Source organism: Trachurus japonicus, unplaced genomic scaffold (assembly GCF_045865225.1).
Source record: "Trachurus japonicus isolate A0001 unplaced genomic scaffold, Traja_1.0 AP030737.1".
In the NCBI taxonomy this organism is placed as follows: domain Eukaryota; kingdom Metazoa; phylum Chordata; class Actinopteri; order Carangiformes; family Carangidae; genus Trachurus; species Trachurus japonicus.
Window position 1 is genome coordinate 1 of NW_028220870.1, and position 13,173 is coordinate 13,173.

Below are 13,173 nucleotides of genomic sequence, written 5' to 3' on the forward strand. Positions count from 1 at the left end.
GATGTATTTTATTTACTGTTTTACATTACAGAAAAAGGTCCACACTTGGTTTATATGGAATGACAGGGGTCCACTGTTGGTTGGTGCATAATGATACAAGTGCCCACTTAGGGACCGTTCGTTATTTATGGAATGGGCCACCGGAGGAAAATGGGGGGGGGTCATGTCATAATATTCTTTGTTGAGGGGTGGGTCCACTAAAAAAAAAAAGGTCAGCAAGGGGGGGTCATTCAACATTTTGTCTGGAGGACACTGCAATGCCCGCAAAAAGTAAAAACAAAACAAAAACGGGACATTTCTAAGCTGCAAACGCTGATGGCAACGAGAGCAACGGCCTAAATCACAACATTATTTTATATTGCTTTGGTCTGCCCTGAGTGGGGATCGAACCCGAGTCTCCCGCACGGCAGGCGACGACGCTAACCGCTTCGCCAAGAACTCAATAAGGATTTTGCCCGCGGCTTAGCACGTCTTTTATGGGTGAGTGAGTTTAACTTCAGTACCGTACAGAGGCTACGCTGCCTGCCTGCCTCATTGCGTAACTCTACCATAGACTGTAAAAAGAAGAACTCTACATAGTCCGAGCAGCACGTACGTTCACGTTGCTTTCGTGAATTGTAAACAAACAGACGCCCCCTCGGTTTTAGCGTCCAGCAGTTTAGCAGCTAATTCAACAGCAGGGATGGATAACTGTACCGGGGCTCAACAACTTAATGAGCTATTTGAGGAATAAACAGCAGCTTTTACCTGACGGGAGACCGACGCCTGAGCTACGGTAGCTAACAGTTAGCTGGTTTTATCTACTTCTCTCTCTCTTTCCCTCTATTTCTTACACACACACGCACGCACGCACACACACACACACACACACACACACACACACACACACACACACACACACACACACACAGAGTTGTCTGTCATATCTGTCGTAAACCTTGTAATACGTTGTTGAGTGCAGTTCACATTATTGTTGCTTCGGTTTGAGTGTGGATTAATTGTTAATGGCTTGTTGTGTAATGTGAGCTGGTCCAAAATCGCGGTTATGTTATTGATGAGTTGGGTTTTAATAACAGCTGATAAATGGCATGGATTGATGAGAAGGTGTTGCACACATAGTTGTCAAAATGAAATAATGTAGGCTAGTGTCACGCGCTACGTGATGCGATGTCACGTACTTGATGGCTGGGGGGGGGGGTCATGTATCTTTTGATAAGGCTTAATGCAGGGTCATGTTAAAATTTACTGACTCCGAGGGGGGTCATGTAAAAAAAAAAAAAAAGTCCCGTGAATCCCTCCGGTGGCACTGATGATAAATAACGAACAGTCCCTTAGTTAGCATGAAGTGAAATACACACTCCATCATGTATGAATAAGAAAGAAATAAGCAAAAGTGATCATCCGTAAGAGAAATTTTTCATCAAAACTTAACACAAACATTTCTAATAAAGTAGCACCAATAATGATGTAATTATTTTTAAATGTAGGGTGTACTACTGCAACACACATATCTACAGTCTATTAATTTTCCCCCTACAAGAGTTTTATACTCCTTGACTGCAGTGTTGTTATAGGAAAAACATTTGAATTAAAACTCAGGGTTTTAGGTCACATTTAAAGGTACCATCCCGGGCGGCTGGATTTACTGGACTAACGATTTCTTTTTCGAATCGCACACCCGCCCCTCCGTCCAATCAGGAATCACAAAAACCACGCCCCCATTGCTCGGTGTTCATTGCAGCCGGAGACTGTTGTATGTATTGCACCACAAGCAGGGCATCAGAGCGGCTACAGCAGGCTGCCACTGTCATGTTATTCTATGGGACAGACAGCACTGAGCTTGCTTTTGAACGGTAAAATATTAAAAAATAAATTGTACAAAGGTACATTTACAACTGTTACTGAATTATTGTACAAATGTCAGTTCTCAAACAAAAGGCAAGATCTTTTTGCTTCAAGGTTTTATTTGTCAAGATTAGCCTGCCCTACAGTAAAAATACCTACATAAAATAAAAAGAGGAGTAAAGCAATATATTAAGTGGGAATATATAGGCTATATTTAAGCATCAAAGATGTTCGATTCAAACCCACATAGTTTTAAACAACGTTCAAAACACACACAGCCAGAACAACTAAGCACAAAGCCCGCTAGCTTAATGCTAACGTATAATGCAAAACCTCATAGACGGGCTAACAGAAATTAGCCCGCGGCAACCGACAGTAAAGCTGCATAAAAAATAGCAGCATACATAAAATAAAAGATGAGTATTAAGCGGTAATATACATATTTAAGCTTCAAAGATGTTCAATCAAACCCACATAGTTTTAAACAACGTTCAAAACACACACAGCCAGTATCACAACTAAGCATAAAGCCCGCTAGCTTAATGCTAACGTATAATGCAAAACCTCATAGACGGGCTAACAGAAATTAGCCCGCGGCAACCGACAGTAAGGCTGCATAAAAAATAGCAGCATACATAAAATAAAAGAGGAGTATTAAGCGGTAATATATATATTTAAGCATCAAAGATGTACATAGTTTTAAACAACGTTCAAAACACACACAGCCAGTATTACAACTAAGCATAAAGCCCGCTAGCTTAATGCTAACATAATGCAAAACCTCATAGACGGGCTAACAGAAATTAGCATTGTGGCAACCGACAGCCAATAAAGCTGCTAAAAGCTGTTTTAATTCTGGCTTTAGCACTGTTAACACGTCACAGTTTAATCCAGAGTCTGTGGTCAGTTTATAACCTTTGTTAGGAAATTTGCTCCGTTGTTTGGGAGAAGTGCAGAGTCTGTGTGAGCCCCCAGTACAGGGACCATGGCAGCTGTCACAGCAGCAGCAGCAGCAGCAGCAGCAGCAGCAGCAGCAGCCACTCCACTGAGCTGATCTGCCGGGCGACCTCAGCAATCCCGAGGGAGAAAACGAGCCAAGTAACTTCTGACGGTCTTTCATACTTTCAATAAAAGTGTTAGGTTTTTGGGTGGTGGTTGATTAGGAGGTGCAGTTGGAGGTTGGATATCCGGCTGGTCCTTTAGCTGTGCCATGACGAATTCCTAGCTTTCTAGCTGCTGGCTGGCTGGCTGTGATGTACTGTGAAAAAGTGTAGCTACAATCAAAGTGCTTGCATACTAGCAGAACAGCGTGCACGTTGACTGACAGACGGGCCATCCAACCAAAGTTGAAATGAGACTAATTTGATTGGTCGGCCAAATTTTAGTCCCTACTCCTTACACAGATGACCAAATTTCGTCATTGATATGTCAAACCACTAATAGCATCAATTACTGTCTAATACTTAACCGATATACTCAGATTTTTATATTTTTGCCACAAAATGAGCCGCCCGGGATGGTACCTTTAATGTACTTGCATCATGAATCTGTATTTATCAGGATGTATTTTATTTACTGTTTTACATTACAGAAAAAGGTCCACACTTGGTTTATATGGAATGACAGGGGTCCACTGTTGGTTGGTGCATAATGATACAAGTGCCCACTTAGATAGCATGAAGTGAAATACACACTCCATCATGTATGAATAAGAAAGAAATAAGCAAAAGTGATCATCCGTAACAGAAATTTTTCTTCAAATTTTAACACAAACATTTCTAATAAAGTAGCACCAATAATGTTGTCATTATTTTTAAATGTAGGGTGTACTAATGCAACACACATACTGTATCTACAGTCTATTAATTTTTCCCCTACAAGAGTTTTATACTCCTTGACTGCATTGTTGTTATAGGAAAAATATTTGAATTAAAACTCAGGGTTTTAGGTCACATTTAATGTACTTGCATCATGAATCTGTATTTATGAGGATGTATTTTATTTACTGTTTTACATTACAGAAAAAGGTCCACACTTGGTTTATATGGAATGACAGGGGTCCACTGTTGGTTGGTGCATAATGATACAAGTGCCCACTGAGATAGCACGGAGCGACATACACACTCCAGCATGGGTGGATAAGCAGAAATGAGAGAAATTGCTAAGTTTTGAGATACATTTTAAATCTAAATTTAATACAAACATTTGTAACTATTAATACACACAACACACACTCACAAACACATGCAAACACACATATTTAAACTAAAGTAGCACTGGTGAAGTTGTCATTGTAGTAGTTTTTTTTAAAACATGGGATGTACTGTGAAAACTCAATGGCAACCTATCAAGATACTTAAGGGAATATTTCAGTTATTGACATTTATGGCTCAACAATAAAACATGTATGGGAAAATAAAGGAGGCGCTGGGGGGTCATCAGTTTGTCTGAGATACAAGGGATAATTCTTCTAGAGGATGGATTAACCTCACTAAGTAATATGATATACCACTGCAACACACCTTTCTACAGTCTGTCAAGTTTTTGACTTAATGCAGTTTCACACTCCTTGACTGCATTGTTGTCATGGGAAAACTACTTTAAATAACTAAACTCAGGATTCAACATGGTCTGATGGCCCAGAGCCACAAAGTGTTATTCTGTAGTCACCTAATATCCCATATAGATGAAGCTCTGTGGTGGCCACCTATTGTCACTCTTCTACTTTTTAACAGCACATGGTTTCAATCAATTTTAATGTACTTGCATTCTATATCTATATTAATAGGGATGCATTTTACTTATTGTTTTGCATTGCAGAAAAAAAAGGTCCACACTTGGTTTATATGGAATGACAGGGGTCCACTGTTGGTTGGTGCATAATGATACAAGTGCCCACTTAGTTAGCATGAAGTGAAATACACACTCCATCATGTATGAATAAGAAAGAAATAAGCAAAAGTGATCATCCGTAAGAGAAATTTTTCATCACAGCTCCACGTTACACTTGTTCCAGGCTCTGCCCGTCGTTTTTCTCTAGAAATAGAAACTTTTTCCAACTTTTTTATCTCCGTAGCGATCGCACTCGTCTTCTCCTTCTTCTTCACTTCTTGCTCTGATCTACAGTCTCATTCGTTCTACACATCCCAGAAGCCCCAAAATTACTCACAGTGTGGGCGACAGAGTCCCCATTTACCAGCCGCAGAAAACTGCGTTTGACGTATATGTACGTCAATGGCACTCAATGAGTTAAGTGGGAGGTACACAATAAATCTAATTCTAATCTAATTCTAATTCATCTATTGAAAACAAATAGTAGAATAGCAATCTGATTCAGTGATTAATTTGTTACACATTTGGGTTGCTTCCTAATGATTTTTTGATGTTTTAGTACCCAGCTAAACACAAGTGTGTATATTCCTTACTATCTACAGTATATATGTGCCTTGTAGGCACTTTACTTGCAAGTGTGTGTATGCAGTGTTTTATAAATCTGAATATTTTTTCATCACATCTACCCCGACACTTTAGAGCGCTTCTGTCTCGACGCCGTGTTTGCCTTTGTTCTGACCTGAACATGGCATGTGTTGTTTGGATTAGAAACATGCACATTTGCAAAGGAAAAAAAAGCTAAATCGATTAGCGGAATCATTAAGCATGCATGCACACAATCCCAAGGAAATGATCACGTGGGAACCAGTTCTGAAGAGGAACTGGTTCTCAATTCCCACCCATAGACTTCAGTCTATGATGTGGACACAAAAGCATTCCTCTACATTGAAGTAGTGAAGTCATCAACACTCATGTATTTCACAGATCCTAAATCCTGGTACACACATAAAGATTCTCTAAATTTCAACCAATTTTTTTTATCTGTGAAAGACCCCACACGTGAAGATAAAAAATCTGTGATTGAACAGTTTTGATCGTATTGTGTGTGGTGTGCTGTGATATTCCAAAGCTCACAGCTCACCACACACATTAAGATTTTTCAGAATCTTGACCCTCTGGTCAGAAAACTCAGAAAGAGATCCGTATTGTTGTAGCTACTCTTTCGGGTCTATTTCCGGAATGGACAATGAGAGCGATGTAATTTTTTTTAAATGAAAGCGGGACACTTCAGCCTTTACAACGATACCATCTGTGTGTGTGTGTCTGTGGCTTCGGACGCCGAGCAGTAAAGCGGCTGTGAGCGGCGGTCACATGATCGTTTAAACATGGCTGCTCTATTGCCGGCTGTTGCCGGCTATGATCGCTCCCGTCTTTGCTATCGGCTATCAGGAAATCTCCTGTGTATGCGTGAATGTCTGTGTGAACCTCATGTAATGCCAGGGCTGCACCGTGGCTCTCTGTGGGATTGCCGGTGTTGTGTCGAGAAGCAGCATGCAGATGAGAGGGCTGCGTGACTGCGTGACTTACGGTGAGCGTGTTACGTCATTTCCTGCCTGTACCTGCTGCACTGTTGCTGTGTTGTGTTAGACTTTCTCAATCCTCCGTCTAGTGTTCTGCTAATTTAATCACTTTAAGCACCAGTGTGCACCACGTTTTGCTACATTAACACAACTTTCTGTCACTTAAGTCCTTAACAGGACTCTCTTTGTATTTCTCCATTCAACTTGTTGTATTTGCCACAGGTCCGCTAGTTAGCTTAACATACTAGCTATGGCTTCCCCTCCCTCCTCTGTCTCCTTCTCCTGCTCTGAGTGTCAGATGTTTAGCTACTCCTCTGCCTCCTTTAGTGGTAATGGTATGTGTAATAAGTGTAGCTTGTTTGTAGCTCTGGAGGCGAGGCTCAGCGAGTTAGAGTCCCGGCTCCGCACCATGGAGGCTAGTCCAGCTATAGTAGCTTCACAGTCCAGCTTAGCCGGTGCGGAGCCACCTAGCCTAGCCGCCGCTAGCAGTTCCCTCCCAGCCCCCGAGCAGCCGGGAACTAGTCAGTCCGGCTGGGTGACAACAAACCGAGGGAAACATAGACGCAATAAGCCCGTGTTGGCCCACCAACCCCTTCACGTCTCCAACAGCTTTTCCCCACTCAGCGACACACCCGCTGAGAACGTAACTCAACATGTCGACTCTGTTGCTCACAGCCCCGCTGTGAAGTCGGCATTAGTCATTGGCAGCTCCATTTTACGGTACGTGAAGGTAGAGAAACCAGCGAGCATAAAGTGCATCCCAGGGGCCAGAGCGGGCGACGTTGAGGCTAATCTGAAGCTGCTGGCATGTAAACGTAAGGTTAAATACAGTAAGATTGTAATCCATGTCGGCGGTAATGACACCCGGCTTCGCCAGTCGGAGTTAACTAAGGTTAATATGGCTTCGGTGTGCAACTTTGCAAAGACAATGTCGGACTCCGTAATTTTCTCTGGCCCGCTGCCCAACCTAGTGAGTGACGATATGTTTAGTCGCATGCGTTCATTCCATCGCTGGATGTCTGGGTGGTGCTTAGATAACGACGTGGCTTACATAGATAACTGGACCTCCTTCTGGGGAAAGACTGGTCTGATTGGGAGAGATGGCGTCCATCCTACTCTGGATGGCGCATCCCTCCTATCTAGGAATATAGGGAACTTTATTAGCCGTGCTAATCCCTGACAAGCACCCAGAGTTCAGACCAGCAGGCAGAGCCGCAGTTTAAGACGCCCCTCTGCTGGGTCCCTCTTGTTGTCACCCACCCAGCCTATAGAAACTGTGTCTGCCTCGAGGCTGTCTAAGCCTAAACCCCAATCTAGAGGAGTTGTTTATAGCAACTTAGTTAAAATCAAAACCACTGCTCCAGCAAGCCAAACTAATAGAACTATTAAATGTGGTTTGCTCAACATTCGTTCTCTCCCATCCAAGTCTCTCCTAGTGAATGACTTAATTACAAGTCACCATATTGACATATTAACACTCACTGAGACCTGGTTGCAGCAAGATGAATATGTTAGTTTGAATGAATCTACCCCTCCTAGTTACATTAACGGTCATGTGCCTCGTAACACAGGCCGAAGAGGAGGAGTGGCTGCTATTTATCAGTCAAATCTGATTATCAACCCTAGACATAATAGTTCATATAATACATTTGAAAGCCTTACTGTCAGCCTCTCTCACCCAGACTGGAAAGCAGAAAAACCACTCTTACTTGCTGTAGTGTATCGTCCTCCTGCACCTTATTCTGAGTTTCTAGAAGAATTCCCTGACTTTCTGTCAAATTTAGCAATGAGCTCAGACAAAGTCATTATAGTAGGTGACTTTAACATTCATGTGGACGTCGATGATGATTGTCTGGCTACTGCATTCAAGTCACTTTTGGATTCAGTCGGCTTCTCTCAGAGGGTAAACAAACCCACTCACACTTTTAATCATATCCTTGACTTAGTACTTACTTATGGAATAGAAGCTGACCATGTCACAGTTCTTCCTCAGAACCCCGTCTTGTCTGACCATTCTTTAATAACATTTGAATTTACTTTAACAAATTATATCCTACCTGGGAAAAAATCCCGCTACAGTAGATGTCTATCTGACACTGCTGTTTCTAGATTTAAAGAGCTTATTCCAGCAGAGCTTGCTGCCACATCCTGTAACCATATTATGGGCAGTGATGCTGACTTCACCACATTCTGTAACCATACTATGGGCAGTTATGCTGGTTTCACCCCCACACAGGTGGACTATCTTGTGGATAGCACTGCAGCAGCACTCCTTGGAACACTTGATGCTGTAGCTCCCCTCAAAAAGAAAGTTATCAATCAGAAAAGAATAGCTCCCTGGTACAGCCCAAACTTGCGCGCTTTGAAACAGAAGACCAGACAGCTGGAAAGGAAAACACATTCCAGCCAACATGAGGAAGACCGTCAAGCCTGGAAGGATAGTTTATTAATATATAAAAAAGAACTCCGTAATGCTAGAAGCAATTACTATTCATCTCTAATAGAAAAGAATAAGAACAACCCCAGGTTCCTTTTCAACACTGTGGCCAGGCTGACCAAGAACCATAGTGTTGTTGAGCCATCCATCCCTCCAACTCTCAGCAGCAACGACTTCCTAACTTTCTTTAACCGAAAAGATAGTTAATATTAGAACAAAAATTGCTAGTAATGGCCCACAGATTACGATACCCATAGAAGCACCTCCCAGACTTGGTACACACTTGGACAGCTTCTCTCCAATCGACCTATCAGACTTAACTTCTGCAATTACTTCTTCCAAGTCAGCCACATGTCTGCTGGATCCAGTTCCGACAAGACTACTTAAGGATGTCTTCCCCTTAATTAACATTTCTTTTCTGAACCAAATCAATCTTTCCTTAGCCACAGGCTACGTGCCACAGGCCTTCAAGGTGGCTGTCATTAACCCTTTACTTAAAAAACCTTCTCTTGACCCAGATGTCCTTGCCAACTATCGGCCTATATCCAACCTTCCTTACATCTCTAAGATCCTTGAGAAGATTGTCCTGGAGCAGCTACATGAACATCTGCACAGCAACGTGCTCTTTGAAGCTTTCCAATCTGGATCAGAGAACACCATAGCACTGAAACAGCACTTGTCAAAGTCTCTAATGATCTTCTTATAGCTTCAGACAGAGGTCTCGTCTCTGTTCTTGTACTTTTGGACCTCAGTGCTGCATTCGACACCATCGACCACAGCATCCTGCTGCAGAGACTAGATCATGAAATAGGGATTAAAGGACCTGCCCTAAAATGGTTTAAGTCATACTTATCTGACAGGTTTCAATTTGTTAATGTTAATAACGACCACTCAGAGTATAGCAGAGTTACGTATGGTGTACCGCAGGGTTCAGTCTTAGGGCCAATCCTCTTCATTCTTTACATGCTCCCATTAGGTGGCATCATCCGGAAGCACTCAATCAATTTTCACTGTTATGCGGATGATACGCAACTCTACTTGTCCATGGAGCCAGATGACAGAAGCCGCCTCATCAATCTGCAAGACTGTCTGAAAGACATTAGATCCTGGATGTCCTCTAACTTCTTGCTACTGAATTCAGATAAAACTGAGGTCATCGTGTTTGGACCTAAACATCTCAGGGACACGTTCTCCAATCAGATCGCTACTCTAGATGGCATCACCCTGACCCCGAGTACAACCGCGAGGAACCTTGGAGTCATTTTTGACCAGGACCTTTCCTTTAACTCCCACATAAAGCACGTGACTAGGACCGCCTTCTTCCATCTGCGCAGTATCACTAAGATTAGGAATATCCTCTCCCAGAGTGATGCTGAGAAACTAGTACATGCATTTATCACTTCTAGGCTAGACTACTGCAACTCTCTCCTGTCAGGATGTCCGAAAAACTCTCTAAAGAGTCTCCAGCTGGTCCAGAATGCCGCAGCGAGGGTTTTGACAGGAGTTAGGAAGAGAGAGCACATCTCTCCCACCTTAGCTTCTCTCCACTGGCTTCCTGTAGGATTTAGAATAGACTTCAAAATCCTTCTGCTGACTTATAAGGCTCTTAATGATAAAGCTCCAACCTATCTGAAAGAACTAATCATTCCTTACTGTCCTACCAGAGCACTCCGCTCCCAGAATGCAGGTCTGTTAGTGACTCCCAGTATCTCTAAAAACAGACTGGGAGGTAGAGCCTTCAGTTACCGGGCTCCTTTACTGTGGAACCAGCTCTCTCCATGGGTCAAAGAGGCAGACACTCTAACTACATTTAAGTCTAGACTTAAGACCTTCCTTTATGACAGGGCTTTTAGTTAGGGCTGGCTCAGGTAGCTCTGAACCATTTTATAGCTACGCTGCTATAGGCTTAGACTGCTGGGGACACATCTGGTTACACAGAGCCCTCTCCTCCTCTTCTCTTCTCTCCTCTCCTCTCCTCTCCTCTCCTCTCCTCTCCTCTCCTCTCCTCAGTATATTTTTGAACTGTCATTTTCTGCTGTACTTTGTAGTTTGGCCTTGGTGTCTCGCACTCTCTCTGTGTTTCCTCAGATCCACCGGAGCTCCATCTCTCTGCACCAGCCGCCGCCTGCATCGCCCCCCCCTCCCTCCCCTTCCCCTGCTGTTAGACCGGCCTCCCCTTCCTTCCCATGGACCAATCTGCCACCCAGCCCTCCCATCGAGCTGGCCAGCTCTCCCTGCCCCCCCCCGCCCCCCCCGCCCCCTCCCCTCACCAGAGACTGCCTTCATCAACTCCTGCTAACATTTCCATATTTCGCACATTCTGTGACAAACTGTAAACTGTTTTCTTGTCTGTAACAACATCTATTGCACGTCTGTCCGTCCTGGGTGAGGGATCCCTCCTCTGTTGCTCACCCTGAGGTTTCTCCGACTTTTCCCTGTTAAAAGGGTTTCCATGGAGTTTTTCCTCAGTCGATGTGAGGGTCTAAGGACAGAGGATGTTGTTACGATGCCATGTAAAGCCCTTTGAGACAAACTGTTTGTAAAAACGGGCTATACAAATAAAATTGCCTTGCCTTGCCTTGCCTTGGCAAGCAGGCACTTCTCAGCACAACACCAGCTTTCCACACGCAAGATGACTTTTGATTTGTAAATATTGAACATGTTTAATATTTACGATTATCGGCGCCGAACGTTTTCCGAGGCGATTGTTGTGAGAATTTTGACTCTTACTTGACACACTACAAGAGAATCTCATAAAATAATCTTAAGACCTTAGGATAATCGGCCGATTTTTGTCTTTGGTCGGAAGGGGGGAAATCGGGGCAAAATCAGCCCGATTATCTTTATGTGTGTGGTAGGCTTAACTCTACCTCCACTCTCCACTCTAAATGTGGAACTGGCTTCTGAGAAGTGAGTGAGGGCTTTAAATCTGTGCCAGATGACTTGTGTCAGTCCTTGACTGTCGGCAGTGTGGGGGATGGTTAATTGTAGCTGACGATGGTCGTTAGCAACTCTGAAGGGCAACCTGGAAAAGACTAACATCCTTCAGCCAAGATCTTATATCCAAATCAGACTAACAGACAATGGAATTCCCCAGTCCTAGGTTGGCCATGTGCTACACACCTATGGACTTCTGTGGCAACTGTAAAGAGTGGGTGTCCCAGCAATAATCCACCCTGTCAAGTCTTTGATGAGTTTTGTAAAGGTGTGTGATGCCTTGTGATCAGTATAATATTTTGTCAGCCTTTATATGATCTACCATTGTGTGCCAGTAGAAATGTTGTCTGAAGTTAGGATTAATCAGATTTCCAGAGATACAGGGGATAAATCAGCTATAGTGGATGGAATAATTTCAAAATACCCACTGTTGAACTACTGCAACACACATTTTTACTTACCAAACTATTAGCTCTACTGGAGTTCATGTATACCTGTCTGAATATTTTTGGTCCACAACAAAAATGAAAAACTAAAACTAAATTTGTGTTTTTTTTCCTTCTGTATATTACACACTGTATCACATAGTCATAGATGAAATTGGTGTATGAATTGAAACCTAATTTAAAGTTGTCAAAAGGTACAGGATTGGCACAGGATCAGAGAGTTTACATTAAGTGGGACGTACACAATAAAAGCTGTATTCAGTTCACACTGGTGCTCAGCAGAAATGGGTCTGGTTGCTTTCAGGATGTGTGGATTGTACATTCAACAATCCCATATTACCTTATTCATAGCATCTGAAGTGGATTATAAACAAATTCAATTAATTGTGTTCAGAAGATGGTAAAACGTTATCTAATTTATTTATATTTTTAAGTAATTCATTTGTTATCTATTTTGGTTGTTTCCTAATGATTTTCTTTCGTTTCAGTACCCAGCTAAACACAAGTGTATATTCCTTATTATCTAGGTATAACCTTGTGCATGTTGTAGTAAGCAATGTGACTTCATTACATTTACACACAGTTTTCTAAGTAGAGTTGAACATTTTTAATGGGGTTTCAGTCTATGATGTGGGCACAAAACATTCCTCTACATTGAAGTAGTTAAGTCACCAGCACTCATGTATTTCACAGATCCTAACTTTAAGGTAGAGCTGTTGAACTGGGATCTGAGAAGTGAGTGAATGGAGTGAGAGCGGAGTGAGTGCCAGATGACCTGTGTCAGCCCTTGAGTGTGGGCAGTGTGGGGGATGGTTTGTCGTAGCTGACGATGGTCGTTAGGTATTTTCAGGTTGGGCTTCAGAGTTTCTACCTTCTTTCAGCCAATATCTTTATCCAAATCAGACCAACTGAGACACAGGTATTCCCAGGTCTTAGTTTGGCCATGTGCTACCTACGCACCTATGGCCTTTGGTGACTCAACTTCTGTGGCAACTGTAAAGAGTGGGTGTACCAGCAATATTCCATTTTGTCTAAAGAATTGTCAGTTCTTTGATGAGTTTTGTGAAGGTGTGAAATTACCTGTTATAATATTCTG

General features: G+C 42.7%; 1 protein-coding gene across 1 annotated transcript; it reads left to right on the plus strand.

Moving 5' to 3' along the window:
* The first annotated feature begins 6,244 nt into the window (after nucleotides 1-6,244).
* Nucleotides 6,245-7,795, plus strand: LOC146960081 (uncharacterized). The gene has a single exon (XM_085772634.1). The coding sequence runs from the start codon at nucleotides 6,508-6,510 to the stop codon at nucleotides 7,435-7,437; it is 930 nt and encodes a 309-aa protein (XP_085628760.1). The 5' UTR covers nucleotides 6,245-6,507; the 3' UTR covers nucleotides 7,438-7,795.
* Nucleotides 7,796-13,173: the final 5,378 nt, after the last annotated feature.